At 39.4% G+C, this 22,059-nt stretch overlaps 1 protein-coding gene across 10 annotated transcripts in view; it reads left to right on the top strand.

The window, feature by feature from the left end:
- Positions 1–22,059, top strand: part of ACAP2 (ArfGAP with coiled-coil, ankyrin repeat and PH domains 2) — a 179,449-nt gene that overhangs the window by 40,517 nt on the left and 116,873 nt on the right. For 8 of the 10 annotated variants that reach the window (XR_007723273.1, XM_050779140.1, XM_050779143.1 and 5 more), the window contains exon 2: positions 19,081–19,138. The exons of 1 other annotated variant lie outside the window; for it this stretch is intronic. Coding sequence is in view for 5 of the 9 variants with exons in the window: in XM_050779140.1 (XP_050635097.1) it covers positions 19,081–19,138 (58 nt within the window). In the remaining 4 variants the exon portion in view is untranslated. Of the gene's footprint in view, positions 1–14,533; positions 15,017–19,080; positions 19,139–22,059 lie in introns of those variants that run through there. One more of the 10 variants, XM_050779147.1, reaches the window with a different exon arrangement.

The following is a 22,059-nucleotide window of genomic DNA, read 5'->3' on the forward strand; positions in this document are numbered from 1 at the left end:
AGGCGTGAGCCACTGTGCCCAGCCAGGTTTTTCTATTTCTACAAAAAACATCCTTGTAATTTTGACAAGAATTGCATTAAATCTGTAGAAGGCTTTGGGTAATTGACATCTTAACAATATTAAGTCTTCCATTTCATTAACGTGGGATATGTTTCCATTTGTTTATTTCTTTTATACTTTCTTTTTTTTTTTTAGGTATGTCTCATAGTTTCTTTTTTTTTTTTTTTTTTTTTTTTGAGACGGAGTCTCGCTCTGCCGCCCAGGCTGGAGTGCAGTGGCCGGATCTCAGCTCACTGCAAGCTCCGCCTCCCGGGTTCACGCCATTCTCCTGCCTCAGCCTCCCCAGTAGCTGGGACTACAGGCGCCCGCCACCTCGCCCGGCTAGTTTTTTGTATTTCTTAGTAGAGACGGGGTTTCACCGTGTCAGCCAGGATGGTCTCGATCTCCTGACCTCGTGATCCACCCGCCTTGGCCTCCCAAAGTGCTGGGATTACAGGCTTGAGCCACCGCGCCCGGCTCATAGTTTCTATTGTACAAGCCTTTCAGCTCGTTGGTTAAGTGATTTTCTATGTGTTTTGACTATTTTGATGCCATTATAAATGGCATTGTTTTCTTAACTTTCTTTTCAAATTGTACATTCTTAGTGTATATAGAAATGCAACTAATTTTTGTGTGTTGACTATATCCTGCTACTTTGATGAATTTATTTATTCTAACAGGTTCCTTTGTGGAATCTTTAGGGTTTTCTACATACAAAATAAGGTCATATTGTCTGTAAACAGAAATACTTTTACTTCTTCCTTTCCAATTTGATTGCTTTTTGTTTTTCTTTTTCTTGCCTAGTGACTCTAAGACTTCCAGTGCTATGTTGAATAGAAGTGTTGAAAGCAGTATCCTTGCCTTGTTTCTAATCTCATGGGGGAAGCTTTCAGTAGAGTATGATGTTCACTGTGGTTTTTTGGTATATGGCTTTTATTTTGGTGAAGCAGTTTCCTTTTATTCCTTTTTGTTAAGTGTTTTTTGTCATGAAAAAAAGAATTTTGTCAATATGATTTTTCTGCATCAATGGAGATGATCATGGATTTTTTTCCCTTCATTCTGTTTATGTGGTATAGTACATTGTTTTTTCTTCATATGTTGAATTATCCTTGCATTCCAGGAATAAATTCTACTAGGTCATGGTGTATAATCCTTTTACTATGCTGTAGAATTCAGTTTGCTAGTCTTTGTTGAAGATTTCTGCCTCAGTGTTCATAAGGGATATTGTTCCATAGTTTTTCAGTTGTGTCTGGCTTTGGTATCAGGGTAATGCTGGCAGCATAAAATGAGTTTGGAAGTTTTCCTCCTCTTCACTTTTTTGGAAAAGTTTGAGAAGGATTGGTGTAAGTTCATCTTTAAATGCTTGATAGAATTTGCCGGTGAAGCCATTAGGTCTAGGACTTAATTTTTTTTTCTTTTTTTGAGACAGGATCTCACTGTCACCCAGGCTGGAGTCCAGTGGCATAATCTCCGCTCACTGCAACTTCTGCTTTTTGGGCTCAAGTGATTTTTGTGCCTCAGCCTCCTGTGTAGCTGTGACTGCAGGCTGCGAGCCACCAATGCCCGGCTAATTTTTGTATCTTTTCTAGAAACAGGGTTTCGTCATGTTGCCCAGACTGGTCTCGAACTTCCGAGCTGAAAGCAATCCGCCTGCCTTGGGCTCCCAACGTGCTGGGATTACAGGCATGAGCCATTATGCCCTGACCTGTTTTGGAGATTTTTGATTACAAATTCAGTCTCTTTACTAGTTATAGGTCTATTCGGATTTTCTCTTTCTTTATGAGAAAAGATTAAAGTCTTGATAAGTTGTGTTTCAGGGAATTTTGCATTTCGCCTAGGTAGTCCAGTTTGTTGGCATGTACTTGCTCATAGTACTCTCTTATAATCTTATTTCTCTGGAATTGGTAATAATGTCCCCATTTTCACTTCTGATTTTAGTAATTTGAGTCTTCTCTTTAAAAAAAATTCTGTATAGCTAAAGGTTTGTCATTTTGTTGATATTTCTAAGAACCAGTTTTTGGTTTCATTGACTTTTCTCTGTTGTTTTTCTATTTTCTGTTTCTTTTATTTGTGCTGTAATCTTTCCTTATTTCCACTTGCTGGCTTTGGGTTTGGTTTGGTCTTCTTTTTCTAGTTCCTTAAGTCATAAAGTTAGGTTTTTGATCTGAGATCTATCTTTCTTTTTTCTTTTGAGACAGAGCCTTACTCTGTTGTCCAGGCAGGAGTGCAGTGGCATCATCTCATCTCACTGCAACGTCTACCTTCAGGCTCAGGTGATCCAGCCTCCCAAGTAGCTGGGGCTACAGGCATGCACCACCACGCCTGGCTAATTTTTGTATTTTTTGTAGAGATGGGGTTGTGTCATGTTGCCCAGGCTTGTCTCAAACTTCTGAGCTTAAGTGATCCACTTGCCTTGGCTTCTCAAAGTGTTGAGATTACAGGTGTAAGCCACTGTGCCCAGTCCTTTCTTGTTTTTTAATATGAGCATTTATAACTGTATTTTAATGTTTTTTTTTCCTTTTCTTAATTTAAAAAATAACTCACACTTTTTTTTGTGGAGATGGAGACTTGCTATGTTGTCCAGGATGGTCTCAAACTCTTGGGCTCAAACAATCCTCCCACTTCAGTTTTCCAAAATGCTGGGATTACAGACATGGAGCTACCACCCCTGGCTTGTTTTTTTTGTTTTGTTTTGTTTTTTAATAACAAAATGTTCCTTCCATAAGTTTAGTTTCCAAATTTTATTTCCATTCACTACTAAAAATTATTTAACTGCATTTTTTTATATTGCATGTACAGAAATTTAAATTTTTATGAAGTGAAAATGTCATTTTTTGCCTGTCTGCCTTACTTCCTTCCTCCCTCCCTCCCTCCTTCTTCCTGTTCTTCTTCCTCCTCCTCCTCCTTCTCCTTCTCCTTTCTTCCTCTCTCTCTCACATAGGATCCTTTTATAAGGTGGGTCATTAAAGACATATTTAAATACGTTGCATGACAAGATTTAAGCTATAGGACAAATAATATTTAAGCATTTAAGCCAATCAGTCTGCAAAAATTTTAGTAGTTTATATTTCTTTCTCCTTGAATTCTGTTAAACACAACATATTTTGGACTTTTGTAGCGTGTCTTAGTTTATACTTCCTTGGAAGTGTCATACTTACGAGTTTTGTGAAGCTGAGTACATGACTTACTGTGAAAGCTGTCAACAGACTTACTCAAATCCAATCAATGTAAAGTGGTAAAATCTAGGGCCAAGAATAAAGTCATATGAAATATTTACTCAAAATACGAATACTTGGGAACAAAAGGGGAACTGAGTGATCAAACCTGTAGCTTAGAAGAAAGAAAAGAAGGCTCACCCTTGTAAACTCAACACTTTGGGAGGCCAGGGTGGGAGGATCACTTGAGGCCAGGATTTTTAGTTCTCTCAATCTGGTGTCTTGTGATGAATAGTTTTCTGTTATTTAGGTGGTAATATTAGGTATCACCAGGAATGTGCAACTATGAGACTGTAGAGATCAACAGCTGTTTTAATGAGTATGCACTGTATCTGTAGTCCTTTCCTAGCCATGGTAAATCAGTGGATTATATCTAGTGATAAACTATGGAATATAAATAAACGCCCAACCTGAGTACACATGACTGAAATTTTACAATCTATCACTTAAATTACACAATCTCCTTTAGAATATGAAGATATTTAAATAAGAGGGTGAGGACTTATCGATAGAAAATAAATTTTGAAGTATAAAGATTCTTGACTCTTGATTCTTGATGTGATTGCATTAAGGTTAATGTAGCTAGATTGATTATTCAAGCAAAGGTAACCCAGTTTTCCAGTTATGTTTATTGCTGAAAAACAAGATTGCTAAATTTGTAGGACAGAATGTATAATCCACCTGATGTGGTTTGGATCTGTGTCCCCACCCAAATCTCATGTTAAACTGTAATCCCCATTGCTGGAGGTGGGGCCTGGTGTGGGGGTGATTGGATCATGGGGATGGTGTCTCATGAATGGTTTAGCGTCATGCTCTTGGTGCTGTTCTTATGATAGAGTTCTCACAAGATCTGTTCATTTGAAAGTGTGTAACTCCACCCCGTGACCCTGGCTCCTGCTCTGGCCATGCAAGACGTGTTTGCTTCCCCTTTGCCTTCTGCCATGATTTGGTTTCCTGAGGCCTTCTCAAAGCCACTATCACACTTCCTGTACAGCCTGCAGAACCATGAGCCAATTAAACCTCTTTTCTTTATTAATTACCCAGTCTGAGATACTGTCTTTTTTTTTTTTTTTTTTTGAGATGGAGTCTCGCTCTGTTGCCTAGGCTGAGTGCAGTGGCACAATCTCGGCTCACTGCGACCTCTGCCTCCCGGGTTCAAGCAATTCTTCTGCCTCAGCCTCCTGAGTAGCTGGGATTACAGGCGTGCACCACCACACCCAGCTAATTTTTGTATTTTTAGTAGAAATGAAGTTTACACGTTGGTCAAGCTGGTCTCCAACTTCCGACCTCATGATCTGCCCACCTTTGCCTCCCAAAATGCTGGGATTACAGGCATCAGCCACCGCACCAGGCCTCAGGTATTTCTTTATAGCAATGCAAGAATAGACTAATACATCATCCTTAACAGTTAATGAAATTAATTGGAAGTGATTGGGCTTGTATATGTGTTCCTTTAATTTTGAGAGTTCATCAGCAAAGGGCAACAGTAACCATAGCCATACAAAATGAAACATAGAGTTGGATGCAATCAATCCTAATTTTATAGAAAGACAAGAAAGCACAGATCTCAGTCTGTCTGTGCCTTGTCTCGTGGAGAGTGAGAGCTAGATCAGGAGTTCTTATATTTGTAGGAGTTAGACCGTGTTTAATGTAAGTGGCAATAGGTTGGTTGCAGTGGCTCATGCCTATAATCCCAGCACTTTGGGAGGCTGGAGCGGGTGGATCACTTGAGATGAGGAGTTTGAGACTAGTCTGGACAACATAGTGAAACCTGTCTCTACTAAAAGTACACAGAAAAGGAGCTGGGCGCGGTGGTGCTCACCTGTAATCCAGCTACTCATAAGGCAGAGGCAGGAGAATCGCTTGAACCTGGGAAGCACACTTTCAGTGAGCCGAGATCGCACCACTGCACTCCAGCCTGGGTGACAGAGCAAGACTCTGTCTCAAAAAAAAAAAAAATTATATATTATAATTATATTGTTAAATTATATTTGCATTATATAAATATGTGTGTATATAAAATATATATGTATATAAATATATGATGTGTGTGTATATATATAAATATATGTATGTGTGTATATATATGGCAGTAGAACTTTTGCCTCAGCCTTCTGAGAAAGAAAATGAAGATTTCTTTTTCATCCAATGAATTACCTTTCACTTCGGGGAATGGGTTGAGAATGGAAAGGGGAGGCAGGGAATCTGCTTACTTACCTTTCTTCCTGAATGCTACAACACATTTTCAGGGTATCTAGTTGGGAACATTTTTATTCTCATGTGCTGCCTATAATTCAATAATTTTATATTTCTGGGATATTTAAAAATATTTGATTAATCTCTTCCTTAGAAGCACATTTTTGGTTCATCACAATATCAGGCCAGAAGTGTTTTTCAATGTTTCTAAAATTGTTTTTCAGCCATTTTAATTTGACTTAAACCTGATGTTAATTCTCAGTCCTCTTGTTTGACCTGTCAGCAGCTTTTGACATACTTGATTACTCCTCCTTCTTTGATACACTTTTTTCACTTCCCTTCTCTGTGGCACTCTCTTGGTTTTCTTCTTACTTTATGTGTGTATATACGTGTGTTGCCTAGGCTGGTCTTGAACTCCTGGGCTCAAGTGATCTTGTGCCTCAGCCTTCCAAAGTGCCGGGATTGTAGGAATGAGCCACCTTGTGGGGCCTGGTTTTCTTCTTATTTCATCAGTTGCTGCTTCTCAGATTCTTTTCCTCATTCCTTTTGTTCTTCCTGACCTTTACTGTCAAAATGCCCCAAGCTTAAGGCATCTCTGCCTTTACTTTTTATTTTAATAATGTCCAGTCTTATAGCTGCCGGTACTATCTATGTGCTCTTGATTCCTAAACCTCCAACTCAGACTTCTAAACTCGAGACTCATGTGCATCCACCTATTTGAAGTCAACCCTTGTATATCTTAATAAATATTTTGGAGTCAAATCCAAAACTGAGCTCTAGATCTTCTCTCCCTAAATCTGTTATGCCTGTAGTCTTCCCCATCTCAGTTGGTCATAGCTAGTTTTCTTTTTGCTCCAGCCTGAAACTTTGAAATTATACTTGATTACACATTTACCTGTACCTGGTGTACCCATGCATATGCTTGCATGTCACATCTAATTCATCAAGAAATCCTCTTGGCTCTACATACAAAATATATCCAGAATCTTAGCATTTCTCACCACTGATTGCTACTTACCTTGCGCCGTCTTCATCTTTCATCTGGATGACTGCTGTAGCCTCCTTACTAGTCTCTTTGCTTCTTCCTCTTTTGTTTCTTTGCAGTCTTCTCCACATAGTAGCCAGAATGAGTCTTGACAAAGTATGTTACAGCCTGTTTCTTCTCTGGTGCAGACCTTTCAGTGGTTACCCAGTATAGCTGCTGTTATCATTGCTGTGGGCCTACAAGGCTCTGAATGTGATGGGGCGCTCCGTTAGTATTCTGACTTTTTCTGCAGCTCTCCCCCTTTCTGGTTCTGTTTCGGCCATACAGGCCTCCTTGCTACTGAACGTTCCAGGAATGTTGCATTGGTGGCTTTTTCGGCCTGTAACACCCTTGTCTGCATGGCTCACTGTGTTACTTCAGGTCTTTGCTCAAATGTCACTTTCTCAGTGAGAACTATTTTGATCAATTTTAAATAGTAAAATTGTAGCCGTCCCTCTCTCCCCTTGTTTCGCTTTCCTTTTTTCCCATAGTACTTACCACATTATCGCATAGCATCCAATTGACGTCTTGATGATGTTTACTGTTCATAGCTTGTCTTCCCCTTCAGAATGTAAGCTCTAGGATGGCAAGGATCATTGTTTATTTTGTTCTTATATTCCAAACAATACACATTTGCTGCCATTTGTTGTTAGAGAAAAGGGAAATTTCTTCATTTGCCAGAATTTTTCTAGGAATGGTATTTTTTTAAAAATAAATTTTTAGTTGTTGGTTTTAAACTTTTCCCTGCTTCTGATTAGTATGACTTGTTTGATTCTTTTCTTCAAGTGTCCACGGATCCTGTCTGATCGTAAATTGAATGCCTTGAAGAAATCATGATCATGTAATTTTGTGCTCCTGGTGGAGCAAATACCTCCTTAGCTCCCGTCAAATTTCTGTCAAGGCCTGTTTTAGAAGTCCAAATCTGTGTTATTCTAGAAGAGTATTATATTATAAAAATTTTCCTTTTCTGTCAACTTAAAAAATTATACCTATAATAATGGTTACACATAGGTAAATAGGTACGACCTTGTATGCCAAAAGAAGACTTTTTCCTTTTTTCGTTGTAACTTTAGTTTTAAGGTTTATGCAATTATTTGTAGTTCTTTATTATTTTATTTTTTTCTGGTGACTTTCGTAGTAACATTTATATAAGGCTGGAGAGGCCATAGCAGATTAGAATAACAAGGCTGCATGTAGCAAGAGGGAATTGGAAAGTTGCACATAAATACATGTATACTGAGATACAGGTATGTAACCATTTTGAGTGACCCCAGGCCGCAAATAACAGTTGTTTTAAATGCTCCATTCATCCACCCATTCAACAAGTTTTTACCTGGTAACTAACTGAACTAGAGATAGCTAAATGAATCATAGTGTCTGCTTTTGAGGCCCTCAGTCTAGACATAATGACCAGTAATTTAATTATCATTAGTAAATTGAATGTCAGGCGCTCTATTTGAAGTGCGCCGAGTGCTCTGTGGAAATGGTGGTGGGGGGTTGCTCATTCTGCTGAGGAGTAGAAGGTGCTTCGGTGTTAGACGTTTACCATCCCAGGTGGTTTATGTGTGAAGATTGTCTTTAAAACCCTGAGCCTGTTTATTAGGCTCTTAAATTTGTATTCAGCTTCCTCTTTACAGATCTTGTAAAATTTCTGGGGCTTAATGGAGATGAAATACTGTGTAAAATGATTTTTTTAAACACAGCTGCTTTACTTTCATCTAATAGTTCTGTCATTTAGCAGCTAAGTTTTCTCTCAATTCAAGATTCTGTGATTCTGGGGTTGTCGCTCATGTACTCAATGCTTTTCTCTTTGTGTTTTGCATTACTGTTCTGTAGTCATCTCTCTTTGTTTTGGAGACAGAGTTCACTCTGTCTTCCAAGCTGGAGCGCAGTGGCACAGTCTCAACTCACTGCAACCTCTGCCTCCTGGGTTCAGGTGATCCTCCTGCCTCAGTCACCGGAGTAGCTGGGATTACAGGTGTGCACCCCCACGCCCGGCTAATTTTTTTGTATTTTTAGTACAGACAGGGTTTCACTGTGTTGGCCAGGCTGGTCTCAAACTGCTGACCTCAAGAGATCCACCCACCTCGGCCTCCCAAAATGCTGGGATTACAGGCGTGAGCCACTGTGCCCAGCCTAGTAGTCTTCTCTTAACATACAAATGTGATACCTTGCATGAAGGTGGCATGTAGATTATAAAACATAGGGAGATGTAATGCAGATTAACTTTTATGTATTAATACAGATGCTTGGTTGTTTATGGAGGAGCCTGGGAAAGTTATAAATGTGACTGTTGAGCAGCCCATGATATGTTGTGGAGAGAACCCTGCAAGGCTGAGTATTTGGTTCCCTACCTGCTGTGATTTGCAGAATATTTTGTGCCTCCAGTATTACTTCCAATTCCTGAAAAGGGCAGTGGGAAACAGCCATAAAAGCAGGAATGTGGCAGGTTTCTGATTATAATGTAGTTAGTTAATTAGTTAATTATAGAGACCAGAGTCTGGCTCTGCTGCCGGGGCTGGTCTGAAACTCCTGGGCTCACGCTGTCCTCCTGCCTTGGCCTTCCCAAGCTGCTGGCAGTATTACAGGCATGAGCCACCTCGCCTGGCCTCTGATTCTAATTTTTGACAGTTTTGTCTGGGCCTGTCCCTAAATACCCTACCATCTTGCTTCCTTCTCTCATTGAGGGTCTGCTTATATTCCATCTTTGAAATACTTGGTCGTCTTTTCATTATTATCAGCCACCATGTTCTTTCTTCATGGAAATCTCCTCTGCCCCTTCTGTGAATCATGAAGTTTACAATGCTGTCTCCTTAGATGTATTGCCTGTGGCACTCTACTAATAACACCAAACTTTAACTGCTTTGGTTGAAAATCTGATTTTAACCCTTTAAGCAATGATAAGCTAATTTTCCTGTCATGTTGAAGCCTACTACAATGGTAAGAATTCTTGGAAATGGAATGATTTTGTAGAAAGTTAACTTTAAAAAAAGTTTTTTTTTTAAGACTTTCTCCCCGTAATGCTCATTTTTCTCATTAACGTAACCTTACCCCTCTTTAGATGACCAGTGCCTTCATTCTAGTTTTACACCCTGTGTGGTGAAAACTGGAAGCGACTCTTAGCCATTTGTCACCAATAATTTATTGATCCCAACATGATAAATGGCCAGGCCTTCTTCTGCCACCTTTTTCTTATGGCATAGTAGAATGATGTTAACTGGCATTGTAATTATAGTGCCATTTCGCCTACTTGGGTCTGCTAACTCCTTGAACAAGAAACGCAGGCTGTTAAAGGGGGAGGGTGAAATAGAAATAGAGCTTTCTAAACTAGAACGGATTTTTTTGTTTTTTTCAGGGAAAAAGAATAACTTAATATCTGATCACACTTAAAACATTACTAGTATTTCCTTAGATTAGTATTCTGTAAATAATGAATATTTGCCACTGCACATGTTAAAAATGACTGTATATAGCTACTATCTTTATGCAGAGCAAATTTGGAAGTGACTATTGAAATCATCTACCTGTTAATATGAGAAGCTGAAGCCCCAGGAACAGAAGATTCTATAGACCTCTCCTGCCACCTCAAATTCTCTATGTAGGATGATTATCTGGAACACACATATATATATATATATATATATATTTTTTTTTTTTTTTTTTTTTTTTTCTTTTTTTTTGAGATGGAGTTTCACTCTTGTTGCCTAGGCTGGAGTGCAATGGTGCAATCTCAGCTCACCGCAACCTTCGACTCCCAGGTTCAAGCGATTCTCCTGCCTCAGCCCTCCAAGTAGCTGGGATTACAGGCATGCACCACCATACCCGACTAATTTTGTATTTTTAGTAGACACAGGGTTTCATCATGTTGGTCAGGCTGTCTTGAACTCCCAACCTCAGGTGATCCTCCCACCTCGGCCTCCCAAAGTGCTGGGATTACAGGCGTGAGCCGTTGCACCCGGCGCTATTATCTGGATAATATTTTAAGTTCTTCCTTTTTTTTTTTTTTTTTTTTTTTTTTTTTGTTTTGTTTTTTGAGACGGAGTCTCGCTCTGTCGCCCAGGCTGGAGTGCAGTGGCGCGATCTCGGCTCACTGCAAGCTCCGCCTCCTGGGTTTACGCCATTCTCCTGCCTCAGCCTCCTGAGTAGCTGGGACTACAGGCGCGCCCGCCACCGCGCCCGGCTAATTTTTTGTATTTTTAGTAGAGACGGGGTTTCACCGTGGTCTCGATCTCCTGACCTTGTGATCCGCCCGCCTCGGCCTCCCAAAGTGCTGGGATTACAGGCGTGAGCCACCGCGCCCGGCCTTTTTTTTTTTTTTAATCATGAGCTGGGATTTAAAGGGGTTATTGATATCTGAGTTATGACTTAAGAGTGTGATATTCATTCACCAGGGCCATACCATTTGCATCTCAACCTTGTGCTGTGATTTGGTTGCTTTTTCAATTATACACCTCCCTGGCTCCCTGATGGTTTTATTTTGGATACTATGTATTGACAGGGGAAAATTTGAGGGCAAAAGGGTTATAGATTTTTTTTTTTAAGCTCCTTTTTTAAAAAAAAGTTTTTCCCCTCCCCCCTCCATCACTGGGAAGTGGCAGAGTAATGTTTACAATCCGTAAAACAGAAATATAATGGAGCTTGCTAAGAAAAATACAAATGTGGATGGAAAACAAAATTTTTTTTCTGGCCAAGTGTGGTGGCTCACACCTGTAATCCTAGTACTTTGGGAGGCTGGGACGGGAGGATTGCTGCAGGCCAGGAGGTTTGAGACCAGACTGCTCAACAAGACTGGTCGACATAGTGAGATCCTGTCTCTACAAAAAATAAAATACATCTGTTTTCCTCCAAAATGTTAAGCCAAACAAAAAACTTGAAAAATCCCACTATTTTCATCTATATTCGTACTCCTTGTCTTTTAAGAAGTATGCAGAGGAGACTTTTGAGAAGATGGATGAAACTTGTTAATATAAAATCTGGTGAGGCTTTTTTTTTTTATGGCTTAAACATTTTCTTCCCCCCTTAACTCTGTTGAGAGCACAAGCAAGGGCCACCTGGAGGAAATCTTACTTAGAAGAGAAACAAATCCAGGTTCTATTAGATTGGTGCAAAAGTAATGGCAAAAACCGCAATTACTTTTGCACCAACCCAATAGCTTTCCTTTGAATACTTAATCCCGAATAATAGAATGTTAGGTCTTGAAGTGATATTAAAGATGTTCCAGAGTGAGAGAACTGAGGTCTGGTGTGGTTAAATGATTTTTTCAGGGACTCATATTAGTTGACAGACTAAAATGTTGGTTTTCGTTTCTAGTTTGTTTTTCCACTACTCCCTTTCCTATTACAGGATTGAATTTCTCATGGATTTTGCTAGGTTTGCTTAGTAGACCAATTTGAGCACATAGGAGCAGTTACAACATTTCTAAGATAATAAATAGAGAAGAAAGGCCTTTTAATTTCATCCATTGAAACTTCTGAAAACAATGAAGGCAGAGACATTTATTTTCTTTTTTTTTTTTTTTGAGACGGAGTCTTGCTCTGTCACCCAGGCTGGAGTGCAGTGGCCGGATCTCAGCTCACTGCAAGCTCCGCCTCCCGGGTTTACGCCATTCTCCTGCCTCAGCCTCCCGAGTAGCTGGGACTACAGGCGCCCGCCACCTCGCCCGGCTATTTTTTTGTATTTTTTTTTTTAGTAGAGACGGGGTTTCACCGTGTTAGCCGGGATCGTCTCTCGATCTCCTGACCTCGTGATCCGCCCGTCTCGGCCTCCCAAAGTGCTGGGATTACAGGCTTGAGCCACCGCGCCCGGCCTATTTTCTTTATTTATTTAGAGATGGAGTTTCACTCTTGTTGCCCAGGCTGGAGTGCAATGGCACGATTTTGGCTCACTGCAACCTCTGCCTCCCGGGTTCAAGCGATTCTTTTGCCTCAGCCTCCCGAGTAGCTGGGGTTACAGGCGTACGCCACTACGCCTGGCTAATTTTGTATTTTTAGTAGAGATGGGAGTTTCACCATGTTGATCAGGCTGCCCTCAAACTCCTGACCTCCCGTGATCTACCTGCCTGGGCCTTCCAAAGTGCTGGGATTTCAGCTGTAAGCCACCACACCACACCCGGCCAGCAGAGACGTTTATAAAAGGTTATTATTATATAACAAATACACAGTTGCTTCTTGGCCCTTTGGCTAAGATTAAGTATAAATATAAATTTAGAACTATAACCTTCCTTCTTACTGATTCTGTATTGGTTCTCCCCTGTTTTTTAGGCTCTTAAAGGAGCTGGATAGAATCTACCTTGATAACCCTAGAAACCAAGTGGATTTTAAAATATATCATCATCGTATGTATCATACATATGTAGTCCTCTAGCCTAGACTGAAGTTAGGAAGTTAGAAGAAGACTCCAGTCTGTATTTGACATGTGATCTTTGGAAAGGGACAGCAGTACTGAAGTGTTTTTATCTTTCTTCCAGTAAAAGCCTTTTGCACTCCTAGAAGTGTTTTCCCTTAAAGGAAATTAGATTTGCTGTTTTAATTGCTGATCTTAGGCCTGTTTTAACTGTCTTTTGCCCCTTTTTCACACTATTTCAAATTCAATTTGGAAGTATGTGATGATCTTATTACTGCTTTCTTCTCATGTGGCCCCGTAACATGAAAACAAAAAGAGATTGTATATTTTCTTTAACACTATATAAATAACCATAGCGGACATTCACTGACTACTTAGTGTTTTCACATGTATATTAACATTTGTCATATGTCTCTGTGGGAGAGACTGTTGTTTATCTGTGTTTTAAAGAAGAAATTGAAACACAAAGAACTTGTTCATCATTACACAGCTAGTACAAAGTAGAGTAGGGATTCAAACACCAGAAGTTTTCTTTTTATTTTTTTAAAACTTTATTCTACTGCCTCTCAACATAAAGATGTTGTAGAGTCCCAGCATAAAGGACCCAGAACCTAACCAAACTAGTACGGGGTGGCCATTCACATTATAAAAGTATTTAGTGGGGGATTTCTATTAAAAAGCAGGTTTCTAGAGTGTGTGCTGTGTTGTTTTGGTCCAAAACAGAGGGAGTAATCTCATTGGTATAGGGCCTTTTCGTGACTCTTTTTTTAACCACTTACCAAATCCCAGGATTACCCCTGGGCCAGTGGGCCTTCCTTGGTGCAGCTGTTGTCCTTTCCTTGCAAAGAATAGTCCAGCATTGCCCAAGGTGCGTAAGGCTGTTGAGCTGAAAGACGAAGCTGGCTTGGGATGATAGGTACTGTGATGGACACATACATACAGGCACCTCTCCTGAGTCTCTAAACGGTTATTCAATTCACATGCAACTTTTAGAAATACATGTGTTATATAAAACAAAGGAATACAACAGTTTCAAAATCTGCACGTTTTGAATATCTATTTCTATTTGATGATTTTTTATTAGGTAGTTATGACTTAGAGCCTGAAATCTACCTTTAATGTTTGAGGATATTTATGTGCCTATTAATGATCCTGAATATCCTGCTATTGGCAATTTAGATTGCATCACCATGTGACCTAATTTTAAATTATTAATTTCATTTTAAAGCTATTGCCAAGTTGGAGTGAAGGGTTTTTTTTTCTTTGGTTGTTGTTAGTTTTTAAGGATTTTAAATGGATGGGAAAAAGAATTTTTTAGCATACTACTTCTTCCTTTTCTTTTTCTTTTTTGAGACACAATCTCACTCTGTCTCCCAGGCTGGAGTGCAGTGACGCGATCTTGGCTCACTGCAACCTCTGCCTCCTGGGTTCAAGCAGTTCTCCTGCCTCAGCTTCCCAAGTAGTTGGGATCACAGGCATGCGCCACCATGCCTGCCTAATTTTTGTATTTTTAGTAGAGACAGGGTTTCGCTGTGTTGGCCAGGCTGGTATTGAACTCCTGACCTCAGGTGATCTGCCCGCCTCAGCCTCCCAAAGTGATGGGATTACAGGCGTGAGCCACTGTGCTCTGCCCATAGTTATTTTTTCTTTCAAATAATTTTATAAAGAAAATGTAATGCTCATATTACACATACTATTTAGTTATTTTAATGTATACTCTTTTATAAACAGTAGCTTAAAAAGTTTATTGCTACAACAAGGATATACAGTTATCTGAGTGGAGAGAGTTCTATTTTTGAGCCTCATTCATTTCATAGCCATGTCTTGGTGTTAAACTTGCTATTGGATTTTTTTCTCTTCTAGTTTTCTTATTTGTTTTTTTTTTTTTTTTTTGAGATGGAGTTTTGCTCTTATGGTCCAGGCTGGAGTGCAATGGCGTGATCTCAGCTTACCGCAACCTCTGCCTCCTGGGTTCAAGCGATTCTCCTGCCTCAGCCTCCCTAGTAGCTGGGATTACAGGTGCCCGCCAGCACGCCTGGCTAATTTTCGTGTTTTCATTAGAGACGGGGTTTCACCATGTTGGCTGGGCTGGTCTTGAACTCCTGACCTTACGTGATCCACCTACTTCAGCCTCCCAAAGTGCTGGGATTACCGGCATGAGCCACCGCCCCCGGCTTCTTTTCTAGTTTTATGTTTTGAGGTAACTATTTTCTCAGTTGACAATAACAAACTATGATGCATGAATAGATAAAAGAATGAAGATACTGTTATTACAAATAAGGTATCTGTTTTTCGGAATTCTGGGCTTATTCAGCTTCTTAGAGTACAGACAGCTAAAGCTAAGTCCAAATTTTATTTTCTTTTATGTATTTCATATATGAGAAAAGATTTTCATTCATGTTCTTATATTTGACATTCATAATAGTCAGTAAACTTTTTCTGTAAAGGGCCAGATAGTAACTATTTTATGCTTTGTAGGCCATATGGTCTCTCTTGCAACTACTCAACTATGCCATTATGGCGTGAAAACTGCCATAGAGAGTACGGAAGTGAATTAACTTATCTCTGCTTCCTTAAAACTTTAGAGGAACAGAAATTTGAGTTTAATATAATTTTCATGCATCACAAAATATTATTTTTTAAAAATATTGTTCAGCCACTTAAAAATGTAAAAACCATTTTTAGCTTACGGACTTTGTAAAAACAGGTTATGGGTCAAACTTGGCTGTTGGGTAATTGTTTGCTGACCCTTGTGACTGTTCATTGTCTTCTCTTTTCTTCCCTTTCTCTTAACATCTGTCTCCTTTATTTCTTATTTTCTGTTTTGCTGCTCAATCATATATTTTATTTCATTGTTAATGTGTGTATAACTTGGTTTTTTTAGATTAAATTTTAAGCTATGGAGGGTAGGGGTCTATAATTTTGGCCTCTTTATTAGCTTGCATTTTTATAAAAGTTATATGCTTAGTAAGAATTTGGGGCCGGTCCCGGTGGCTCAAGCCTGTAATCCCAGCACTTTGGGAGGCCGAGATGGGTGGATCACGAGGTCAGGAGATCGAGACCATCCTGGCTAACCCGGTGAAACCCCGTCTCTACTAAAAAATACAAAAAACTAGCCAGGCGAGGTGGCGGGCGCCTATAGTCCCAGCTACTCGGGAGGCTGAGGCAGGAGAATGGCGGGAACCCGGGAGGCGGAGCTTGCAGTGAGCCGAGATCCAGCCACCGCACTCCAGCCTGGGCCACAGAGCGAGACTCCGTCTCAAAAAAAAAAAAAAAAAAAAGAATTTAGGAGGATTGCAGAGAAATAATATCTATCATTTAATATTTGAAAGATTGTTGTGTAAATTCTTTTATTTCACTTATTAGTTTATTAAACATATGTCCCAGAATGGTTCTATCTCATTAATGAATAGAAGTCATCTCAGTGGTAAGCTAAAGGAGAGGAAGAATCTGTGAATTGATTTTGTTCCTTGTGTCATGTACTGTGATTGATGATATGAATAGTACTCATTTAGTCTTTACACTCCCTGTTTTTTAGTTTGTTTGTTTTTTAAACGAGATGGGGTCTTGCCCTGTGGCCCAGGCAGGAACGCAGTGGTGCAGTCATAGCTCACTGTAACTTGAAACTCCTGGGCTCAAGCAATCCTCCTGCCTCAGAATCCCCAGTAGCTGGGATTACAGGCACACACTACCAAACCTAGCTGACATTTTTTATTTTTAATTTTTTGAGAGACTGGATCTTGCTTTGTTGTCCAGGCTGGTATCAAACTCCTGGCCTGACACTACTTTTTGTATTTTTTGTAGAGACTGGGTTTCACTCTGTTGGCCAGGCTGGTCTAGAACTCCTGACCTCAAGTGATCTGCCTGGCTGGGCCTCCCGAAGTGCTGGGATTACAGGCGTGAGCCACATTGCCTTGCCTCTTACCTTTCTTTAAATGTGTTGTTTCACAAAAGTGAATTAGTAGAATTGCACAGTGAAATAAGATTGGAGAAGTTACAAAAAGTTTCTACCAACCCATTTGTTTAGTAGAAAACTAATTTGCTTGAAAGAAATGGAAGATTGAGTAAAGATAAATAAAGATTAAAATGTAAATGAAGAGGGTATCTGACAATTAGAGTACTTAGTGAGTTTCTCCCTTGGCTCAACATTTTGTTTGTGTGTCTGTACTGATATGGGGAACTGAGACTGGTGAGCGAGGTGCACAGTGATGGAATGTGTGTGAGGTGCTGGAGGGGTACAGGAGGGTATGGCATTCAGCTTGAGTGGCTGAGGGGTTGCAAAAGGACCATGTATTGGGGAGGTGGTGTTTGGACTTCTTTTTCCCCTTTATTAGCTTTAAAAGTTCCTTAAAAATGCATAGTTCTTGAAAATAAACAATCCAGAATTTAGTAAAAAGTGCAAATCCTTATTTATCCTTTCTGCTGTCGAATTCCCATTCTTCAGAGTTGTAGTTTGCAGACTGATAAATATGCTCCCAAATTGAGCTTATGCTATGCATATAATTTTGTAGCTTGCTTTTTTCCCCCCATATAATACTCTATCCTGTGCATATTTCCATATTAGTATAGATCAACCTCATTTAAAATCTTCTGCCTCACATAATGGTATGGATATATCGTAATTTATTTACATTATTTCCTATTGCTGCACATCTAGGTTTCTAACCCGTTACAGTGAATATCCTCATACACATACATTTGTTCTCTTGTGTAAATTAAGTTTTAGATGATGAGTAGGTAAAGGGACTGAGGACTGATGTGGATGAAAAATGTTTTCTAGGTTCAGGGGACAGTGCATAGTTTGAAAAACTTTGCTGAAGCGAATGAGAAGTTTTTAGTCAGGAAGAAGTATTTCTGTTTCTGTGCTAGAGAGTGCGGCACCTTTCATTCTCCCCAATCGTATGCTAGCGCATCTCATTTTATCATAGGCATTTCTTTACTGAATAATTCGTGGTTATTTTCTTATTTTAGAGATTTTAAAACTTCTTAAAAATAAATGTTACCCGATGGGGAAGCAGAATCACAAGCCTGATAAGGTGAATTTCAGAGGTGTCACAGAGGTGAAGTGGGAGTTCTGGAAATAGAGTTTTTTGTTTTATTTTGAGACAGGGGCACCTAGGCTGGAGTGCACTGAAGCCTCAACCTCCCAGGCTCAAATGATCCTCCCACTCAGCCTCCTGAGTAGCTGGGACTACAGGCATGAGCCACCACGGTTGGCTGATCTTTTTATTTTTTGTAGAGACAGGGTCTTCCTGTGTGTCTCAGGCTGGTCTCTAACTCCTGGGCCCAAGCAGTCCTTCCCCTCAGCCTCCCAAAGTGCTGGGATTACAGGTGTGAGCCACCACGCTTGTTCCGGAAATAGTTTTTATTCTATCTCTGTCTCCTGAGAATATCTTACTCAGTGTAAATCCCCATTACTATCCAACTTTAAAAAAATGTAGTTAAGTCTTAAAATACCTCTTTGAGAATTGCTAGTTTATCAAGTAGATATATGAAAATGGCCTAAATGACTTAAAGTAGATGAATTACATTTTGTTATACATACTCTTGAGTGTAAAATGTTTTCATCCCTAAAAACTTAGTTGCTACTATTTTGTTTCAGACAGATTTCCAGTTTTGAAATGTTGTCTTGTAGTGTGATATGAAGTGCTAACTGGCATTATAATTGTACTCTCTTTTGTCAATAAAGTGTTTGGCTTATTTAGTTTCTGCATTTTTCATAATCTAACCTTCGCTAATTTTTCTGTATTAAAATTATATTGCTAGGAGAAGAAGAGAGACTAAAATTAGTGTTAGGTGCTGATTAAAAAAATACTTTGGGAACAAAACAGGGTGATATTTTTCTGAGCTATTTCTAAAAGTAAAAGCTCTTCTTTTTGGTTGCTGACAATGCCTTGCAGTTTGGTTGCATGTGTTTTGTTATCAAGAAATCTGATTCTTTGTACGCTTCAACTTTTAAAATTTCTCATTTATTTAAAAAGTGCATGCTAAATAGCTGTATCTAGTGTTATTAATTGGAATAATACTAATGCTTTGAGTATAAATTAGCGTAATGTGTTCTGTCGTTGTCCTAAACAATAATTGTGTTATCTGTTGTATTGCATGATGATGAAGTATTTATACTAAATTCCAAGGTAATTATTACTTCATGTGAAGTGTAATTTTTAAGCATTCATATCTATCTTTTCATTTAGAGTTACTTTTCAAGAGTAAAGTATACATTTGAACAAATGAAATAACTTATTTTATATTTAATTTTTCTAGGGCAGCTTTGGAAGAAGTAGAAGGTGATGTGGCAGAATTGGAACTAAAACTTGATAAGGTAAATTTTACATGGTTAGCTTTTTAAAACATCGATTCTTGTTTGCCGTAAATAACTATTAGTACCTACAATAGTAGGTACCTTTTTTATTTTTTGGAGACAGAGTCTCACTCTTGCTCAGGCTGGAGTGCAGTGGCATGGTCTCAGCTCACTGTAACCTGTCTCCTGGGTTCAAACGATTCTCCTGCCTCAGCCTCCCAAGTAGCTGGGATTACAGGCGTGCACCACCATGCCCAGCTAATTTTTTGTGTTTTTAGTAGAGACGGGGTTTCAACATGTTGGCCAGGCTGGTCTCAAACTCCTTACCTCAGGTGATCCACCCGCCTCGGCCCCCCAAAATGCTGGGATTACAGGCGTGAGCCGTCACACCCGGCCTGGTAGCTTTTTATCTCTATGAGGGTAAATGCTATTATTATCCCAGATTTACACATGAGGAAAGTTAAGACTAGAGACACTAAGTAGCTTGTGTATAAAGTCTAATCTAAGTGCCAGAGCAGGAATTTGAATCCATGTCTGACTTCAAAGCTCATTAAACATCCTTTATGTTGTTAGAAGCTTTTTCTGGGGCCGGGCGTGGTGGCTCATGCCTGTAATCCCAGCACTTTGGGAGGTCGAGGCGGGCGGATCACCTGAGGTTGGGAGTTCGAGACCAGCCTGACCAACATGGAGAAACCCTGTCTCTACTAAAAAAATACAAAATTAGCCGGGCATGGTGGTGCATGCCTGTAATCCCAGCTACTTGGGAGGCTGAGGCAGGAGAATCGCTTGAACTGAGGAAGCGGAGGTTGCTGTGAGCTGAGATCGCGCCATTGCACTCCAGCCTGGGCAACAAGAGTGAAACTCCGTCTCAAAAAAAAAAAAAAAAAAAAAAAAAGGGGAAGCCTTTTCTGTATTTTCTACCAAAAACATCTTTCTTTTTTGTTGCTGAATGGATTTCATATATAACCTGACCATTGTATAAATTTGGGTGTGACCACGTTCAAATATAAATACAGTTTAAAATATTAATTCAATTTTTAAGCTAATGCCAGAAATGCTTAAAATATACTTAGTAATCGGTATGGTCATATTTTGTGGAAGGATAAATGTACATTGATTTCCTCCATCTATATTATTGATGATTTTTTTGGAGTCTGTCCAAGAAACGTTGTTTGCTATATAGTAGGCAGAAGTAGTAGAATGAGAAGACAGCTTCTGATCCATTTGTTTAGATGTACTTCTGAAGCCGCTGCTCATTAAAATGTTTCTCTTTAAATTTCTGGAGATAAATCAGATGTATATATTTGAAATACCTTTTCTGGAAATAATTTTCTAGTTTAATGATTATTATAAATGGCATTGCTGTGTAACGTAGTGCTTCTCAAGCCTAAACTTTGCATAGGTATCCCTTGGGGATCTCATCTTGTGAAAAAACAGATTCTGCCTCAGTAGCTGGAGATACCTGAGATTCTGTGTTTGTAACCGGACTCCAGGTGACGCCCAGACTGCTGGCCCATGGGCCACACTTTGAGTAGCAAGGATATTAAATACATGAAGCTGAAGGTTTTCAAATGTTCTGAAACCATGAAACACACATCTTTATATCATATAAATAGTCTAGAAACTATATAAAACAGCATTAGTTCTATATGTAAACAAATTACATCAGAATTTTAGATGTTTAGAGAGAAGTTATTTTTGTATAGTACTCTATAATTTTTAAAGCCCTGTAATATGTAGTATCTTTTTAATTTTTACAATAATCTTGTAGTGTAGGTAGGACAAGTGTTATTATTCCCATTTTATAGATGAGGATAGCAAAGCCCGAGGAAGTGACGGGGACTTGCTTCAAATCACAGAGTAGAAGAGGCACGACCAGGGTTAGAACCCCTTTTCTTTTTTTTTTGGGGACAGAATCTTGCTTTGTCACCCCGGCTGGAGTGCAGTGGCACGATCTCAGCTCACTGCAACCTCCACCTCCCAGGTTCAAGCACTTCTCCTGCCTCAGCCTCCCTAGTAGCTGGGACTATAGGCTCATTCTGCTATGCCCGGCTAATTTTTTGTATTTTAGTAGAGATGGGATTTCACTGTGTTGCCCAGGCTGGTCTCAAACTCCTGCACTCAGGCAATCTGCCCGCTTTGGCCTCCCAAAGTTCTGGGATTACGGGCATGAGCCACCGCACCCGGCCCCCTCTGTCTGTATGATCAGTTCAGTGCTCTTCTTGTGCACCCTGCACCTCAGGGTCTGTGCCGGGGGAGCACACGCCACTGGGAGATGTTCTGAGGAATGCTAGCTAGCCTCCAGGCAAGTCTTTGCAAAAATTAATGTTTTAATTTTGGATAAGGATATTTGAAAATGCCTTCCTTCGTTTTCCACTTAAAAATTACATGTCTGGCTTTTTATTACTCTTTTATTTTATTTTTTTTTACCCTGAGGCTTTACATTTATTTTCAAGTACTCTTTGAAACAAAATTTTAAACTCTTAAGGTAGAAAACAGAAAATATAGTTTTGATGTTATGGAAGATGTATGAGAGAGTATGTAGAGGGGCAAGGCCTTTTGAAGAATCACAGAGTGGTATAAGAAGGGTATCTTATTACTTATATATACAAAAATAATACATATATTGTTACATATAATATACATGAAATAAGAGTAATGTAATAAGGTAGAACTGCATGTAAATCATATGAAACACTGTGGTGGGACACCTCAGAGTTTAAAATACCTAAACAGATAGAATCCACTGACAGTGTTTTTGCTGATTATTTTGCTGTTATGAGTGAATTCTTTTTTCCTTTGTATTATTCACTTGGGGTAGGGCACACTGCTAGAATCTTCAAACCAAAAGATTCAAATCTAAAACAAGTTATTGAAGTATTGACATTCAGTACTAAGAACTATAAGCCCATTCTAGAGTCTGTCTTACCCAAAGGGCTACT

The sequence above is a fragment of the Macaca thibetana genome, chromosome 2 (genome assembly GCF_024542745.1).
Source record: "Macaca thibetana thibetana isolate TM-01 chromosome 2, ASM2454274v1, whole genome shotgun sequence".
Classification (NCBI taxonomy): Eukaryota; Metazoa; Chordata; class Mammalia; order Primates; family Cercopithecidae; genus Macaca; species Macaca thibetana.